The following is an 18887-nucleotide window of genomic DNA, read 5'->3' as shown; positions in this document are numbered from 1 at the left end:
AGGAGCCGAGAGCCGCCCCCCCTTTTGTTGGGGAGGAGCCCCCCCTTTGTCGGGGGTGGGGGGGGAGGAGCCGAGAGCCTCCCCCCCTTTGTCGGGGGTGGGGGGGAGGAGCTGAGAGGCGCCCCCCCTTTGTCGGGGGCGGGGGGTGTCCCTCAGGCAGGGTGTACTGCATGGGTGTGTGGCCTGTCTCTGCTCAGGCTATAACTTCTCTGGGGCCCACAGAGGCTCTGATATCTAGGGCAGCTGACTTGGCATCTTCCCTAGCCCTGAGCTCCATGAGGAGACTTGCTCCCCCCCCCCCCCCCCAGAAGGAAGTAGATACCCCCCCTCCCAGACAAACATGGGTTAGTGCTGAAGTCCAGGTCTCTGACCCCACACAGGCCGAGGATGGACTTCGCTGCCTACTCCTCAACAGGCAGTAAAAACAGACCACCCCCCATCCCATTGCCTCACGCCTGAGCCAGCAGCCTGCCCTGACATCCGCATCTAACGATCTCCAGTCGCCACCAGCAACTGGTCTACGCTGAAAAGTTTGACTGCTGTAACGCTGCAGTGTAGACGCTTCCTGCAGCGATGGACGGGGTTTTGCCATGGATGTCATTAATCCATCCCTCAGAGAGGTGCCAATGAGGTTGAGAGAAGAATTTGTCCATCAGCCTAGCCCTTAGAGAGATGACTAAATTGATATAATTTTAAGTGTAGACCAGGCCTTATTGGTCTGTGAGGGATGTGATTCTTTAACAGCATATGCCCTGCCTAGTGCATAACTGCATCCATCAGTCAAAAGTGCCTGATTTTGGTAAAACTGATTTTCCTTCCTGAACCAGAGTAAGCCATACAGTTTAAGCTCTCTATCCTGATATATTTCAGAGTAGTAGCTGTGTTAGTCTGTATCAGCAAAAAGAACAGGAGTACTTGTGGCACCTTAGAGACTAACAAATGTATTTGAGCATAAGCTTTCGTGGGCTAAAGCCCACTTCATCAGATGCATGCAGTGGAAAATCCTGCTGATAATAGCCCACCTTAATCCATTAGTCTCATTAGAGTTGGTATGGCAACCCCCATTTTTTTCATGGGGTGTGTGTGTATGTGTGTGTGTGTATATATATATATACACACACACACACACCTTCCTAGTGTATTTTCCACTGCATGCATCTGATGAAGTGGGCTGTAGCCCACAAAAGCTTATGCTCAAATAAATTTGTTAGTTTCTAAGGTGCCACAAGGACTCCTCGTTCGTTCTTTATCCTGATATAGCCACTCCAGGGGGGTTAGCTGCTTTAGTTATACTGGAATAGGTCAACTGACAAAACTTTCTAGTGGAGTACCGAACTGCCTCAAACACCCAAGAAGCAGCCCATCTGCATTGCAGCCCAAACCAGCCGGGTTCACGAGCTGCCCGGCTGTGAGGCAGAGGTTTTTCTCTTGAGTAAGCCGAAAACAAGGTACCCCACTGTAAGTATAAAAGCTGCAGTCTTAGTCATTTTAGTTTAATGCTTCTAAGTGCCTTTATAATGCAGGCCCCGGAAGGGCATGTCTGTACGGAAACGGAGCGGCTGTGCTGTTGTAGCGTTTCAGATGCTACCTGTGCCATTGGTCTAGGTTGTCAATCTCTGAGAGGCGGTAGCTAGGTCAATGGAAGAATTCGCCCATCAACTGAGTGCTGTCTGCACCAGGGCTGAGGTCGCTGTAGCGACACATCTCGGGGGTGTGGATTTTTCACACCCCCAGGAGACGCAGCTATACCAATGTAAAATCCTAGTGTAGGCCGGTCCTAAAAGTTATTCATTGGTGATTGTATCTGTGAGACAAGGAAGTGAGACTTCAGTAGCTCTTTCCTAACCTCTTGCAGTAATAGGCATCTTCCGCTGATGTCAGCCAGTGTCAGCGTGCTGGCGCTGCAAGGCTTAGTTAGGAGCTTCAGTAATTGAATGTGTTCTGCGGGAGGGTGTTACAGAAATGCACATGATTTCAGCACCTATTTAGCAGCATCCTCTTGATTCTCTGGGATACTCTTCTAATCTGGTTAGCCAGAGGTCACACCCATCTAACTGACATGCATCTTCTAGGGCTGTCGCGGCTTTTCTTGGAAATCTCCCGTCAGCGGTAGCAATGCTGAGTGCGCTGGTGTAAAAGAAACTGGCCTGGTTTAGCAGTGTCCGTAGCGTGGATGACAGTATGGACTTTCCGCCGTCGTCTGTATTGGGGTAGTGCCTGAGAGCCCCGGTCATGGGCCAGGGTCCGAGGGTGCTGGATGCTGAGCAGATCAGAAGATCACACACTAACCATGAGAGGGGGTCTCTCAAATTGAGGCCTGGGGCTCCTGATGAGGTCCCAGAGTCTGGGCAGCTCAGGTCTGGAACAAGCGGAGTGGCCCAATGATTGCCGTGAACTTGATAACCGAAGGCTGGATCTACGTTGAGATGCTCAGTGTCGCGGCGCCAATCGCAGGAATAACATGGCGATCCACAAAGCCTGAGTTAGGTGCCTAGGCTCTCTATGTAACGACTGGGGGAGGGAGGGGAACTGCCTAAGCTAGCCAGTGGGAGGTGCCCAGGAGAGGGGTGTAGGCTGAGCCCTGCCTCTCTCTCAGGGACAGGTGCCCAAGTCTGAGCTGTGTAGTAGGAAGAGAGCCTGAGACATAAACTCTTGGATTAGAGGTATGAGTATGGACCTGCTTATAGGCTCCCTTCCTACTGCAGGGAGGCACCAGGCCCTGCTCACAATCCCCAGCCAGTGACCCTCTCCTGGAGTTGGACGGCATAGGCACCTCAACCATGGGGAGAATGAGTTAAGCCCCTGCCTCATGCCACACAGTGGAGTGGTGAGTGGAGATGGTTGTGTCCGCTTTAGGCCCAGTGGTTCGAGCACTTGCCTGGCATGTGGGAGACAGTGCCTGAGGGGGCGATGATTTGAACAGGGGTCTCCCCCATCTGAGTGCTCTGACCACTGAGCTAGGGGGTATTCTGATGTGGGGCTCTCTCAATCTCTCCTGCTGTTCATCATGGGCGAGCGATTCCATAGGCCGGGGCTAGGGTACCCACTCCTGCTCCAATCAGGTTCAGTAAGCGAAGGGAGCCCCACATCAGACTATCCCATCGCTCGGTGCACTCCTGAGAGGTGGGAGACCTGTGTTCAAATCTTGTCCTCTCCTTTGGTAGAGAGAGGAATCGAACTGGGGTCCCCCACATCCCTGGTGAGTGCACTAACCACTGGGCTAAAAGTGTTGACGTGGTCTATGGTAACATAAATGGTAACAAAATCTGTCACGCTGCCTCCTCCAGCCAGATTTTGAATGGGGGCCCTGTCCTGTAGGCAGCCTCTGAACAGGATTCCTGGACTGGGCCCTGCAGAGAAGATAGGCAGGCAAATATTTCTCTTCCTCCAGTCAATGGATCTTTCTGGGGCTCAAAGGCAGAAACGTACTCACCTAGGCCATGTCTACTGCAAAGACTTGAGTGCTGGGGAGTTTAGGTGCCTACAGGGTTAGGTGGCCACCAAGTGTGGTTTTGCAGATTGCAGTGGTGCATAAAACTGGGACATAGGCACCTATACCCCAGACTTGGGTGTCTTTGTGGATCAGGGCTCAAGTATTTTTGCCTTGGGTCCTGCAGAGGTTTTGAGTCTTCAGAAGCTTTTGTGGCCCATAATGCCTCACCAGACTCGGTGCTCCGAGCTGGCTTTTTAACAAAGTGGCAATATTACTGATTCTGGTCTTGCGCTAAGCTTTTTCTGCCGGTCGCTGGGTTTGGCTGACGCATCAGGGCAGCGAGGCCGCTGTCCTCCCTGAGCAGCATGTAGGAACAGGCAGGGTTGGGTGAAACGAATGCAGACAGAAAGCGAGAGACTGCACGGCGAGAAGGGGGTAGGAAAATGGACAGACAAGTAGTGGGAGGGCAGCCGTGAATCAAGGTCTGCCAGCAGAGATGGTTGGAACCCTTGTGATGAGCGATCTAGCGTGCAGATCTGTGAGCTGCCCTCTCTGGATCTGCCTGGTTAAAGTACACCGGGGGCCCAATTTTCTGGTGCCCTGCAGTCACACCAGTACATGGTGCTACCAGTCTGACCCTGTTGCACTTCACACCAGAGCTGAATGTGTATAAATGACATGAGTCTGGGCAATGGGGAATCAGGCCCCAGGTATCTATGGAAGCAGAAGGCATCTGGGCGACCATGGCTTGAATGGAAAGCCTGGCCATGCAGCCAAAGCCTAGTGAAAAGGACAGTTGGTTTAAAGCACCAAACACTAGTTCCTCTTCTACACGGCGAGAGCACTGGGAACTAGGACCGCAGCAGGGCTGGCTGTGAGCGCGGCTCAGGCTTTACGTCCCATCAGGTCAAGAAGTGAGAGCCAGAATAGCGCTGCCCCTAACCTTAGGGCGAGCTGTTGGGTATCCACTGGGGCCTGCGCTTCCAAAGCGAACCGCGTGGGAACAGCACGCTGAAAGGGAGCAGTGCGTGTGGGGATGACGGTGTTGGAATAAGACCTCGCGTCCCACAATCCTGGCCTGTAGCAGAGCTTGTCTTCAAGCCAGTGTTGTGCGCCCACCCACAGACATGAGGCGTTCGTCATGTCCATTCGCTTGGCCTAAACATAGGTAACCGCAGTAGCTTGTCTGCTCCATGGGCCTGACTGCTATAAAATGAGACAGGAAGGGAGGTCAAACCAAACTGGGCTAGGGAGAGGGCCCAGCCCTTGTCTGATGGGGAATAAGGAGGTGGAATGCTGTAGGCAGAGAAGGAAACGCGCACTGACAGGAAGCGGACTCATCGCTGATGGAACCTCACTGCGGTCAGATACAGCAGGGGAAATCTGGCCTACTGTTTCCTTTGTCCCAGGCGACAGCTGTGTGGGATTCCTCCTGCAGAGGAGACCAGCGCATCTGTCTTGAGCAGCTGAACGGCAAGCAGATCCGCATGTCGCTGTGCTAAAGAATGAGTGCAGGAGAGAAATCCCAGTGCTCCTGCATGACCACTCCCCAGCCATATGTATCGTCCATGGTGCCAGACAATAGCCCAGTGAGAGGGCGTCTCATGCTCTTCTTTGCCAGGTGCCCCCTCCCCTGCCCACATGAAGACCTCTTCCGTGAGAGCAACGCCAGCAGCAATGTTCACCTGCAATGTTCTCTTGTTTTCCTGGCAACCCAGTGGTCACCAGCTGCATTAGTTTGTGCAGAAATCAACAGGGTTTCACTGGCTTAAAAACCCATCTGGTCTCTGCAAGCGCTAATGTTACTGCAGAATCTCTGAAACACTAGAAGTTTGGGGATGCAAGTGCCACCCGAACTCTGTTCTCTTTGCACCAACTCTCTGGAGGGGTGACTTCAAACACTGTCACGCTGCCAGATAGCTGTCCCTAGCGGCTGAGATTTGCCGTGCTGGGAGAGGAGGTGCAGTAACCTGGTACAGATCTTAGAGCTGCACGGTTCACGTCGTCACCTAGGAGCTACCTAATCACTGAAATACAGCCTGTTGTTTTCAGGGGTGGGCATGGGGATGTTAAAAGCGGGCAGTGAACAGCCTGCTGGCAAGGAGATGCCTTCCATTCAAGGCGATCAGGGAAAACCTAATCTCTAGGGGCTATTGAGCATCTGTAGAGAGTGCGTGGAACTTTGCGTGTGGGACTTTCAGACATCTCAGAAGATCAGCCAGGCCAGGATTCAAACCTCTGGTTCTAGGCAACCTAATTGTTCACAACCCAGAACACAGAGAAGGTGGGTAAAATCCTGGTGCTGTTTAAGTCAAGGGGATCTTGCCGCCAACTTCACTGGGGCCAGACTATCACCTGGTATTTCTGGTGCTCGTCGCTGTAATATCTTAGGGTATGTCTGTTCTGGAGTAAGAGCCATGGCACAGCTGCAGCTGACTCGGGTTTGCAGGGGCTATAAAGTTGCAGGGTAGATGTTTGGGCTCAGGCTGGAGCCTGGTCTTGGAGACCTTATGAGGGGTGACGTGATGGAGGATAAGTTGCAAGAGAAGCAGCCTGTGTTAATGTCTATATTCTCATATTGCTGACCTGGTCGTATTAATGTGCACAAGCTAAACAGCTGTTTAGTTCAACTCAGAAGCTGTTGCCAAATTGGCTCACAGCCCCCTGTATTGCTCTGTCTTGTTGCCATTTGGCTGACCTGGAAGGTGCAAATGCACAAAGGTGCCTCTTTAACTGGATTTGGTAAGCCAGCGCGAGCCCCTCTGGAGGTGCTCTTAACTCAGTTCGATTGGCCTATTCTGATGTGGCTCAAGTCGTTAAGGAATCAAACACTGGAAAGCCAACAGAAGCCCTTCAAATTGTGGTTTTTTAGTTGGTTTTTTGGTTTTTTGCGTGCCTGCAGTGGGGCTTGCGCTAATTTAAGAAACCAGTTCAGTTTAAATGGATGCTCGTTTGTGTATAAACGAGGCCAAAAGATGGCAAGAGCTAGCCAATTCCTCCCCCAGTTGGAACCCATTTTATGAGCTCAAATGGTGAGTGGATCTTTCTGGGACGTATCGGTTTAGGAGGTGGAAAAGGAGCATCTACCCCACTCTTAAGGGAAGTAAAGGTTAACTTTAATGTGAAAAATACATCCGTGCTGTCGAATGTGCTTCTAGCTCTGAAGTGTGGGCAATAATGAGCCACTCAGTCACAAGCCAACTGATTAAAAGATGGCAAACTCAAAACCAATACACCACATGCATGTAGTGAGACAGTGGAAGTTGAGGCCACAAATGTAGCAAGTTTTAAAAGGGATTGGATCCTTTTGTGGATAACAAGAATCTCCGGAGTTATAATTAATGCTAACAATCTAGAAGGGATATTAACCCTCATGCTTCAGGCTCTAATAGAGATCAGACTGAGACCTAGATGGCAGGAAATAGACTATCCCGCATTTACCTACTGTGGGTTTCTTGCACTTTCCTCTGAAACGTGCTGGCTGCTGTCAGACAGGAAACTGGACGAGATGGACAGTGAGTCCAATCCAGTCTGGCAGTCGCTAGGTTCCTGGAGTAGAGATCGTAGATTACAGAAGTGCAGAGACGCCCCCACCCCCAAAGATCCAAAACTGGAGCTGGCGTCCATTCTTCCAACATCTGATCTCTTGAAATGGGTGATTAAGAAGCCACCTAATTGCAGGCGTGCGTGGGTGGGAATGTGTGCTTGGATCTTGGCATGAAAGGAATGGGGGAGGGCCCGCTAGCTGGGATGGGAGCGAAGGGCTGGAATAAACAATGGTTAATGGAAGGGGAAACCAGCAGGGGTTGGACGAGGAGCTGAAAATAAAAACCGGAAAAGAGTAAGTCACAAAACGAGGCCCCAGTCCAGCTGATGCTTAGGCACGTGCTTACCTTTCCCGGTTTGAGGAGTCCTGTTGCAGTCAGTGGGGCTACTCAGGAGAGTAAAGCTGGGCGACAGGCCAAGTACACTGTCCCTTAACTGCTGGGCAAGAGGAAGGCCAGGTTTAGCAGGTAAGTTTTTTAAGGCCAGACCAGGAAGGGGACAGTATTGCTTACAAAACCAAGCGCTTTACAAAGGTAAGTATCATTAGCCCCATTTTACAGATGGGGAAGCTGAGGCACAGGGAGGCGGAGGGTGTCACTCAGCTGGGAACAGAACCCAGGTCTCCCCAGTCCAGTGTGCGGTCCACTTGCCTGCCCTCCCTCCAAGTAACATAAGCCCCCAGCCCTCCCCCTTTGCAGCCTGTCTGTTTAGACTGTCAGTTCTTTGGGGGCTGGGATCTTATCAAAGCCCCCTCCTGTGCTATGCAGGAGATGAGGTGCCTCTCCCAGGATGCAGAGGTGATGTGGGGACCAGTGTGCTGGGCGGCATGGGGGAAAGGGCCCCTCGCATCCCAGGCTGACCGTCTCCTCTTGTTTTCCAGCTGGTTGGGTTGCTGCTGATCGGCGTGGCTGCCTGGGGGAAAAGCTTTGGCATTGTCTCCAGCATCCACATCATCGGCGGAGTCATCGCCGTGGGCGTCTTCCTGCTGCTCATTGCCATCGTGGGACTCATCGGGGCTATCAACCACCACCAAGTCATGCTCTTCTTTGTATCCTTCTCTGCTGCCTGGGAGGCCAGGGCCATGCCACGCTCCTCACGACTCTGCCCTGTGCCGCTAACAATCTCCCGGTTCTCTGTGGCACGAGAAGTGCTCCAGAGGCTCAGCCGCTGTGTGGAGCAAGAACGGGCCTTGAGTATCCTCAGGGCTCGGCTACATCTGCTGACAAAACTCCCGCTGTTGCTATCGCTGTGCGGCTCCATGGGGGGGGCCCCCCACTGTTGTCAGGCCCTTCTCTGAGCAGGGTTACGGGTGGTTCAAACTCTCTAGCCGATCTGGTGGTAGTAACAATTGGGAACCCAGCCCGAGAGGCTGAAATCTGGAGGTTTAAGCCTTAAGACCCTGCTAGGTGGTCTCGCTTGTTACAGCAAAGCGGCAGCCTCTGCTGGGAATGCCAGATGCTCCCTTCAGGCAGTGGGCCTGGCTTTAGGGTGAGGATCTCTGGCCCCTGCTGTGCCGCAGCTCAGACTAGATTGCTGTCACGGAGTCCCCAGGCAATGCTCTGGAACTGCTCCCCACAAAGCCAGTCAGGACTCTGGGGAGCCTCCGCTCTCGGAGCAGACTGTCTCCAGCCAAGACGCTTCCACAGCCTCACCTTCCTGGGTCTGATCTCGGAGCATTCAGCATCCTCTGCCCCTCTGTGCACTTCCCACAGTGAGTCTGTCCAGGCGGGGTCCTGGGGAAGCCACAGGGTCCTGCACCCCTACTTTGCAGTCAGACGTGACTCTTAGCCAGCCAGTAAAACAGACGTTTGTTAGATGACAGGAACACAGTCTAAAACAGAGCTTGTAGGTACAGAGAACAGGACCCCTCAGCCGGGTCCACTTTGGGGGGCAATGAGCCAGACAACCCCGTCTGCACTCACACCCCATCCCCAGCCAGCTCCAAACTGAAACTCTCCGGCCCCTCCGCTCTGGCCTTTGTCTCTTTCCCGGGCCAGGAGGTCACCTGATCTTTGTTCTCAAACACCTTTAGCTATCCCCTTGCCGGGGGGAAGGGCCCCAGCCATTAGTTGCCAGGAGACAGAGTGTCAGCCATTTATGCACACTGGCCTTTATCCCACTACCTAGAGACTTAAGAAATGAATAGGGGAAACTGAGGCACCCACACACTATTCAGAGGAAACATTAAGAACACTCCCACTTCGTCACAATCGCCATGGTCTGTTCTGGCTCTGACATCTACGAAGAGGGGGCATGGCCTTCCTTTAGAATTCCCCTACGCCCCCAGCCCAGGTAGGGGCACGTGTTGTTGCAACAACTACATGAAGGACGTGACCGTTCTCTCTAAAGTTGGGGAGGAGGCTTAGCGGAAGAAGTAGCTAAGAGCAAGTGGGTAAAACAGGTGGGGTGTCTAGACTGGAGGAGGAAGTGAATGTGCTGTGGGAATCTGAGCGAGACTGGCTGTGGGTAAACTCAGGCACGGGCTGTTTGAACTCGCACTAGGTAAAGCGCTTGAGCCCGTGTGGCAGGGACAGGGAGAAGCATCGGGGGAAGGCGTCTCCCTGCTCTCCCACTCAGGGGCGTGGGGCGGCCTGTGGGCGCTCACAGGGGCAGCAGCACTGGGGTGTCTGTCTTGCTGTGCCCCGTAAGAAAAAGGAGGCTAGTATCTTGGAGCGAGCCACTCCTCCGGCCTGCATCTCTACAGGCCGGTCAGCCAGAGGGGCCCCGTTGGGCCCTGCCCACTGCCAGCCACTGAGGGCAAAGAGCTTGGGGCGGGGAGGAATGGTGGCTGAGAGAGAGGGGGGGAAAGTGATGTCTGGTGGAAGCTTGGGAGTTAGTTCTAGCCCCTCTTCCAGCTGCTCCTTTTTATCTATAAATAAACCCCCTAGCACATCCCTCTCCGGCAGCCAGACTGACGTTCAGCTCCTGTTCCACTCCCCGCGCGCGTGGGTGGGGTTTTTCATCTCCATTTGGCTGTCATGAGGCTGGCAGATGTAGCTGCTGCACTTTGAATAGGCTCTTCCTCGGCGGAGCCTGTCACATCACTGGGGCACTTCAGCATCGGGTGCTGGTTGCTAGGGGCTGCTGCAGGCTCTACGCCAGGCAGGCGCTTGCCAGAAGGGATCTGGGGACCCATCTTGGCCTGGACTGGGGCAGAACCTGGATCTACCTAGATGAGGCACGAACAAGGCCAGGCATGGCTGATTGCCACCTATAAATGGGCTGATATTTCGGTGAAGGGGAAGTGATGCGAAGAGGAAACCACAGTTCCACTTGAAATCTTAACTTTTGAGAAACCGACCTAATATTCAGCTGAGCTGGCTGGTGGTTGTAGCAGTGTTGGAGACCTCAGCAAGGGCGACAGGAACTCTGTCAGCCTCTGTTAAGGCTAAACTCTTGTTACCCAAGGTTGGGTGGCAAATGCTCCCTAGGCACCAGAGGGCAAAGGCTAGGTCTTGGTGGGGGTCATTCCAGTCTTGGGGTGGTCAATACCCTGGACTTTAGGGGAACCACAGCAGGGGGAAGGTAGGAAAAGCTGAAGTAGGAGGTCATGAACTCTCAAACTGGCCAGCAGGGAAAGGCTGAGGCTGCACGGACTAGGGAAGCAGTCAGTCACGTAGGCCAGGTTCTGCACAAGCTGCTCTCGGCAGCAGACTGATGCTGGGTAGGCAGGGGCATTTCTTGTGGCCCTATTGTAGGTGCAGTTACACTGGTGTAAAGGGGCTTTGTTGGAATAGCTTATTTCCCTCGCCCAATGGGTGTAAGCGGTGGGTCCCCTAAGAGTGTTCGCCAGTATGGCTAGACCACGAATGTTTGAAGGGGAGACTAGGCTGTAGGGTGGAAGCCCTGGGGGGCTCTTGGTCCTGTTTGCACCCTGCCTAGCACAGCCAGAGGTCAGCCTCATCCTGTAACCGCTTCAGGGTGGCCAGGCTGCAGCATAGGCCTTGGAGCTCCGAGCCAGCTAAACCCAAATGGTGCAGTGCCTTACAGCGGGGGTCCCGCTGCCATCTACCCTGGGCTTGGAAGGGAGGGGAAGAGGAGGGTTGGGGTGGAGAATCTTTTCCCTGCCATACACACACTTTAATGGTGGCTCTCCCGCCCCCAGGCCCTGCCCAGGAAAGCAGTGTGGACAAACTCCGTGCAGCACCAGCAAGCTGAGGCTGCTGGTTTTATGTCTGTTGCCTTCTCTGACTCAGCCGTATACTGAGCTCTACATTAACATGTGCTTGGGAGGGGGTTGCCTGTGGAGGATAATCTGTGTTTAAAGGGCCCTAATTAGCCTGTGATGGTCACCCCTCGGCAGGAGCGGTGCCAGGGTTTTTGGTGCCCTAGGCAGGGGTCCTTCCACGCTCCCGGTCTTCGGGGCACTTCGGGGGCGGGTCCCGGAGCGAGTGAAGAACCTGCCACAGAATTGCCGCCGAAGACCTGGAGCGCGGAAGGACCGTCCCCCCGCCACCGAATTGCCGCCTCCCCAAATCCTGGTGCGGTCGCCTAAATGGAAACGCCGCCCCTGCCCCTGGCAGCGCCGCTCAGCTGCTATGGGTGGGCTAGAGGAAGATGGGGCCCTTTTCTCCTCACAAGGCACCTGGGATGGTGGGGTCCTTCCTGAAGCAAAAGTCTCTTTTTCCATGCAACTACCTACCCTGTCCCCTGAACAAGGTATTCGAGTAGGACCCTGCCAGTGGGTTCCACTCCAGTTCTGCCCTGGCCTTGTCTAAGAGCAGAGTGAGGTTTTCTTACTCCACAAGTCACTTCACCTTCCTCTGGCACAGCCCCCCACCTCAGGGCTTATCTGCAGGGGAGACCCGCCCGACGGACCTGCTCTGGAATAACCCACCCGGTAGACCCAATTCCGGCACAAAATCTACAGTGGAATAGCATCAACAGAGGGGAGTTGCTCCAGCTTCGCTGCACTGCTGGGCAGGTTCCCTTGGAGACATAGCCGAGTGCCATCTCTTTGTAAAGCTGCAGTTTCCTTTCCCCAATGCTCCCCTCTATACGTTGAAACAGCCCTAAACTGACCCCATGACTGTCTAGCTAACCCCCCTCCTGCTCCACCCTCCAGTCTGAAGTTCAGAAGGTCGCCGTGGGGCGCACCCAGCATGCTTGGGGAGTTGGCTTGTGGTGCTAGCAGAAGCAAGGGTTACACAAATAGAAGGTGTCCTCTCCATGGGAGTTCCTGGCTCCCCTGAAATAACAGTGGGCTGGGGCTAGAGCAGGGCACAGGTTTGGTCTTCTGCATGGGTTTTGGCAGCTGGCAAAGGAAGCTGCCTGGGCAGGTGCTGGGTTGCTGTCACTGTCCTGTTCCACCCAGGAGGCTGGGTAAGGGGACAGGAGGCTGGGGGGAGATGGCAGCATTCCCCTGCCGTGTTTCCTTAACACAGACTCTTCCTCAGTACATGGTCATTTTGGGGCTCGTCTTTCTCTTCCAGTTGGGAGTCTCCTGTTCGTGTCTGGCCCTTAACACAAGCAGAGAGGTGAGTCCGCATCCCTCCCCAACCCTTGGCCACAGCAGCTTCAGCGAGATGCGCTGGAGAATCCATACATCCATCTTCATGGGGAAACGGGAAGGGGCCCTGGCACCTGCTCTTGTGGCTTCCAACCAACGGGTTCAAAGGTGTTTGGTGAAACCCTCTTCCCACTAAACTCAGGGTCTGGTAGATGTCTCACCAGCCCATCAGCGCAGTGAGGTTGATCCTCTATCTGGTTTGGCTAGTTACAGGGCCCAGGTGTCCCCCCCTGGAATCAGGGCCTGCAGGCCAGCCAGACCCACATGAGATGCCAGGCTCTGCCCCGAAGAGCGTAGGCCAAGGGCTTGTTACTGCAGAGTTGACACAGGGGCACCACTTGGCTTGTATCTTGCCTTGAGTCCCATCCACACACTCCAACCCCTAACGTAGGCGCGGTGGTGCTTTAACTCAAGTTGCCTGGCCTGTCATGGAGAGGTTACAGGTTGCCTAAGTGCACTGTCACCTACTCACCCCAGCACGTGTAGTGCAGGCGTTGGCTAGCTCCACCCAAGGGCAGCTAGTCCTCTAACACCTTCCCACAGTGCCACTCTGGTGGCTGGCAGACAGCCATGTTTGCCCACAATCCACTGGGAAAGAATGGGAAGAGCAGCTCAGCTTGCTGCAGCGCTCGGCTCAGGCTGCGCCCCCAGGGGTCTTAGCGCCAGGCCCCAGTGTGGAGGTACAGAGCAGGCTGTCCGCGGGGCCGGTCTCACGCGGGAGGAGAACTCGGGTTGCCTGGGAAGAGCAGACAGACAGGAAAGGGGGCGGGGAGAGGTGACCATGCACGGGACTCTCTCCACATGCGGCGAGGAGGGGAGTTCTTGGGGGGGCTAGTTTAACTGTGTTCCTCGGGGAGTTGCTGGGAGTCTTACCCCGGAGCAGAGGTGGGTCAGCGCTGAGTTCTCGGGAACACCTGCCCACTTTCTCTCTGCATTTTAAAACCATCCCATGCCTTGCCCCTCGTCCTACTCCTCCGTTCCTGCCGAGCTGGGTTGATCGGGGTAGCGGCTGAAGAACTGCATCAGCAGCGCTTCACGAAACACCCATTTCACGCTGGTCTCAAAGCTTGTCTCCTCTGCAAAACGCCACCCCCACCACCTCTTCCAGAGGGCACCCTCAGCCCCCCGCCGCTGTGCCTCAGGACAGCGAGCACCGGCATCTCCTCAGGGAAACAGCCCAAAGCCAGTTGTCGGTGCTGGGACAGGGGGGAGCTGGAAGGGCCTGTTATGTTATTTTAGGTGGATTATATGTGCTATAGGCATTACCATAACCCACTCGTTGTCCAACATCAACCAGTGTTAAGGAAGGTCCAGGGCTGGCTAGTCCTGCTTTGTACCATGGCAAACGCACCATTAAAAATCTTCTTAACCTTCATTAAAAATGAGAAGGCAGAACAGGTCCAGCCTTTGAACAATCAAGTATTCACTACAGCTCTCATGGTGGCCCCGGCCCTTGGTCCCTTTCCCTTGAGCTGGTGAGAGTTTTTTAGAAGGAAAAACCCCTTTGGGTACCAGGCTCTTAGATCAGTGTGTCTCAGCGACTGGTCCAGGGACTGGCGCTGGTCCCTGAGCTCTCCCTGGCAGTTTAGGAAGGCAGCAAGCCGGTTCCCGCTATTAAAAAAGGCAAGGAACACTGTCTAGACTAGGGTATCAGTGCTGGTAAGAACTGTCCTGCAGGGAAGAGAGGAGTTAGCTGAGCTGTCTGGAACTGCTGCAGGTGCTAAAGTCCAAGCCCGTTTCATCCCAGCTGGTATTTGGGCTGGAGCTGGTGAAGGCGGCGATGTTGTCTGGATCCCCTGAGCCTGGCCGGGGCATCTCTCAGGATCAGGCTGATGGAGGGCTGAGATTCCAGGAGCTAGTGGGGTGGTAGCTGTGATGGTGACGCTTGCTCCAGTAGCTGATTTTTTCTCCCTAGTCTCTTTCTTTACAGACCCCCCCAGAGGGAGTGGTGGGCAGGGCGGAACGGCCCATCCCCTTCTTGCTTTGTCCATCAATCAGCCCTACGTTCCAGCACACCGATTTGGGGTTCCCTGATGTCTGGTCCGAGGCTTTACCAGGCCTGATCACAACCCAGCCCTCGAGTTAGAGCAATGGGCCTTTTTGGCTCCGTCGCACCGTTCCCCCGTTACTGTTTGTTGTCGCCGGTTACCACGACCTCTTGAGAACGTGCGTTCCCTTCCTGCCGTTGAGCTGACAATTTGGGGATGTGTGTAGCCCCACTGATCACATCAGGCCCTGCCCTCCGCCCCATCATTGACTCTGGCTGTGCCCATTATTGTCTTCCCCCAGCTCTGTCTGCCAGGTGGGCCGGCTCCCCTCCTAGGGGTCCCTCTTCTAGCGCTTCTCCCCCGCTGTCCATGTAAACTGGTCCCCCTGCCCCTATACACCGAAGGAGGGACAAAGGGGAAAACCTCTGGCTACAGGGAACCGTGTCCTCTAGTGGCTGCAGAACAACATTGCAGGCTGGTCAGTTGCTGCGGTGGGTGCAGCTGTGGCCCTGGCCCCGAGGGCACTTGCTGGCTGTGCTGTTCGTGGGGTAACCCTGGGGGCTCTGCCCACAGGAGAGTCTCTTCCGCGCCACCTGGGACATCCTGAGCAACAAGACCCGCAACGAGATCGAGGTGAATCTGAACTGCTGCGGGCTGCTAAACAACACCAACGACCCAGTCGCCATCAGGACGTTCCAGATGGACTACAACCTCTGCACTGCTGTGAGTCCCAGGGTGGGGCAGCGTCTTACCCCAGCGCTTCTGCCTCTGGGCTTTCCCGGCTCTCCGGGGGTGCCTGGTTGTTCACCCCCAGGAGAAACCAGCTGGGAGATCTCCGGCCTGGTTCCCAGGGGCTGCTGGTGAGGCATTCGGGCTCCAGGGCTGTAACTCTGACTCCTCCCAGCAGGGAGAAGTCCCGGCTGGGCACGAGTCTGTATGTGGTGGGGCCGGCGGCGGATCAGGCAATGTCTCCGTCAGTAGAGGGAATCCCGTTCACGCCCAGCCCCCTTGCCATGCTCTCCTGGCTGGGGTCACAGTGCTCTACCGGGGGGACGGTTCCGCCCTGCCCGCGAGGGGAGTGTCACTGTGGGGTTTTATCACCCTCTCCAGATGTGTAAGGACAACACGACCAAGGGCCACGTGCCCAGCTGTCCCAAGTGCGGGGAGAAGATGCTGAAGCATTCGGACGAGGCCCTGAAAATCCTCGGGGGCGTCGGACTTTTCTTCAGCTTCACGGAGGTAATTCCTCCAGCCGCGGCTAGAGCGGGGTGGGGGGGAGCGGGGGACGGTTCCAGGTCCTCTCTCAGCAAAGCCTTACACAGTGGGCCTCAGGAGCACCGTGTGACTCAACGGGGAGGGACCAGCACCACCAGTGGGAGCTGCAGCCTGTGACACGGGGAGCCCCCATCGCGCCTAATCCCCCTCCCCTTCTCTCTCTCTGTTCTCCTAGATCCTCGGAGTCTTGCTAGCCATGCGCTACAGAAACCAGAAAGACCCTAGAGCAAATCCCAGTGCCTTCTTATAGACCGTCCACCCCCCCGCCCCTTCCCCGCCCCAGCTGCTTGTACTTTAGCCATGAGAATCCATCTCCCTTCACTGCTCGGAAGGAAAGCGACGCCTGCATCTGCCCCCCTTCCCACTGCCGTGTTACCAAAGCGCTGAGTGGATGAAACGGCAGCTGCACGGCTCCATCCTTGATATGAAGCCTTTGGCAAGCGGGGGGTGGGGAGCCCCGCGAGAACGTTCTCGTGCTGCGAGAGCCCGGGCTCAGCCGTGCCGGAGCCAGGCAGCCGCGCTGGGCATGGCTAGGAGCATGACGCTGCTAACGTGTAGTTGGTGCCCTGCTCCGACAAGTTCCCTGGCTCTGTTCCTGGTACGTAGCCAAACACGGAGAAGCGTGTTGCCCTGCCGAGACCGGCCATGGCAGCCTGGCCAGGAGCAAACTCCAGGGCTGTATTTACCCTTGTGGAAACTCACCTGGCTGCAGCTGCGCTGACCCGACAAGGAGAGGGAGGACCTGCGTGGCTTAGAGACCGCGGAGCCAGAGCCAAACGCCAGGGCCCCGTCATCTAGGAAGTTAGTTACGTTCCTCTAAGGGGTGGGGCAGGGGGCTTTGTCTCTGATCTGTACTAATCCAAAAGGAGAATGTACAGCCTCTCGCGGAGTTAACTGCCCTGAAGATGGTCATGTGACTGGGGGGAGCTGGTGCGTAGCAGGAAATTTGGCATTTTTATCCTCGAATAAGTGGAATCTTAATAGCCAGGCTGTAGCCTTTCAGCAGGTGGCACCTGCTCCTGCTTCCTCTTGCCCCACCTAAGGGCTTTGCAGGAACATTTCTGAGCCTTGGACCAGCTCCTCAGCCCCCTGCAAAAGCATCTTTCAAAGCCTCTGACCTCCATGTCCAAGGCTCACCCCCAGCTGTCCGACCCTAACCTCCCATGGGGCAGTAGAGACCAGCCGAGCTGGGGTCCCATCCTCCTCCGCTGCCACAGTCAGTTGGAGCTTGCTTCTGCGCTGTCATAAGGGGGAGGAGCCATCCCCCGCCTGGATTCCTTGCCCAGGTGATCTCTGCAGGGCAATTCCCTGCCTGTTGCAGGGCCAGCTGGGATCTCTCTTTGCCAGCCCCCGGCTGTGGCTTCTTTGGTTTTTGCTGCACCCCCTGCCTGAGACCTTAGCCCAACAGCCAGACACAGCTTGACCGATGCCTTCCTTAGAGCGCAGTGCTACACCTCCCTGCAGCAGGTGAGTGTGGCTTTGAGACTGAGTGGGAGGGCTGGTCTGGTCCCACTGCATTCCCACTGTCTCCAAGGGGCAGTGTCTGCCCCTCCCTCTTGGGTCAGACATGGGGAGTCGGCGCCTGGTGCTGTTACATGTGCAGCTGGGCACTTAGTCCCGTGCTCTGCAGTGGGGCTAAGTTGATTAGCGTGTGGGGCTGGGCAGCGAGGCTCAGCTGGGAATAGGGCCAATAGATTCACACACCCACCCACGCACCCACAGTACAGTGACGGGGACAGACAGTGCTAGCTTCTCACCTTCACCCGAGTTTGCACTGAGTGTCTCCGCCAGCTTCGATGGCACAGACCAGCCCCCGCTGCAGGCCGTAGCTCTGGGCCAGACCAAGGCCCCCTCCGCCCCAAAGCCCTGGCAGGCTGGGCCAGGCCCTGGCCTCCTCATGCTGCCTTGGGCAGGAAGAGGTGGAACCCAGCTCCCTGGCAAGACAACGCTGGCCCAGCCACCAGGCTGGACTCAGGCTGACAGTAGTGTGGGGCTGGAGGCTCACCAAAAGATGCCGGCTGCTCCCCCTCCCCTCGCATGCAGTAGAGGGCCCAGGCAGAGCTGGGTAACCCCCCCCCCCCAGGAGAAGCACCATCCTTAACCAACACTAGATAGTTTTGATTCTTCCCGCCCTGCCTCTGTGAGTCCCCTCACCCCTGTGACTAGTGTGGGTAGAGCCCCGAGGGGCTGCATGCTATTTATTTATAAGTCTAGCTGGAAACTCTAGGTATGTTGTAGGAGTAGAAGGTTGTTTTCCCGCAGTGTGACAGAGCCCTCCCTGTACCAGGCTCGGGGCAAGGAGACTGGGGGCTTCTGCAGAACCAGCACAAGCGCCCGATTCTCCAGCCACCCTTCATTCAAGGGCCCTCTCCCCAAACTCTGCCCTTCAGCTCTGGGCTATGCCCACCGGAGACAGCAGAATGCTGCTGGCTCCTTTGTCAATTAACCCTTGTAGGGAACTCGAGGAGAGTGCTCACGCCTCAGTGTTAAATGCACACCAGGTGCCGGCTGCCAGTAGCAGGCACCTGGGCGCAGCCCGACAGAGCGCGGAGACCAGGGCGCTGAAGGAGTCTATTTCCTCTCCGCCACCCGCTTGGATCATTTGCCAGCTGAGCCCGCCTTGCAGCATAGAGTTCAAGGCTTCAGCTGATGACAGCACATCCCCCTGCTCCCTGGGGAAGTCCCCAGCCCCAGCTGGTATGTAAACAGAGCCACAGGGCAAGGTCCCGCACACAGGCCCTCGGGGGCACGGGGGACTCCAGCGTGACTCAGCCCCAGGCAGTGCTACTAGAGGTTTCAGTGTTTAGCTGGGCTGGCTGGTTCGGAGGGGGCTTTCCCAGCAGTGCTTGTGGGTGCGGGTTCCCCTGGAGGTGGGACAGAACTCGGCTGGGGCGCTAGCAAAGCAGACGCTGCTCCCAGAGACTTGTGTTAAAACAGAGGGGCAGCAGGACGTCAGCCTCTCCCCAGTCTGCTCGGCCTCTGGCCTGGCTCCCCGGCCGGGGGATCCATGCTGGACCCGTGTTATCAGCGTCCATTGGAGTGGCTGGAACCTGCACTGTTGTGTGTATCTGTTACTTTATCGATCATTCAAATAAACACCTTTCAGTGACCCTCCGGCTCTGCGGTATCACTGGGG

General features: G+C 55.8%; 1 protein-coding gene across 1 annotated transcript in view; it reads left to right on the top strand.

Moving 5' to 3' along the window:
- Positions 1–18842, top strand: part of TSPAN31 (tetraspanin 31) — a 19427-nt gene extending 585 nt beyond the window's left edge. The window contains exons 2-6 of the mRNA XM_024211415.3: positions 7860–8027; positions 12376–12456; positions 15050–15199; positions 15587–15715; positions 15927–18842. Coding sequence (XP_024067183.1) covers positions 7860–8027; positions 12376–12456; positions 15050–15199; positions 15587–15715; positions 15927–16001 — 603 coding nt within the window. The 3' untranslated portion in view covers positions 16002–18842. The remainder of the gene's footprint in view (positions 1–7859; positions 8028–12375; positions 12457–15049; positions 15200–15586; positions 15716–15926) is intronic.
- The last annotated feature ends 45 nt before the right edge of the window (positions 18843–18887 follow it).

Source organism: Terrapene carolina, unplaced genomic scaffold (genome assembly GCF_002925995.2).
Source record: "Terrapene carolina triunguis isolate 2854851 unplaced genomic scaffold, T_m_triunguis-2.0 Scaffold836, whole genome shotgun sequence".
Classification (NCBI taxonomy): domain Eukaryota; kingdom Metazoa; phylum Chordata; order Testudines; family Emydidae; genus Terrapene; species Terrapene triunguis.
Note: the sequence above shows the minus strand (reverse complement) of the source record. Positions and strands in the feature narration are given on the sequence as shown.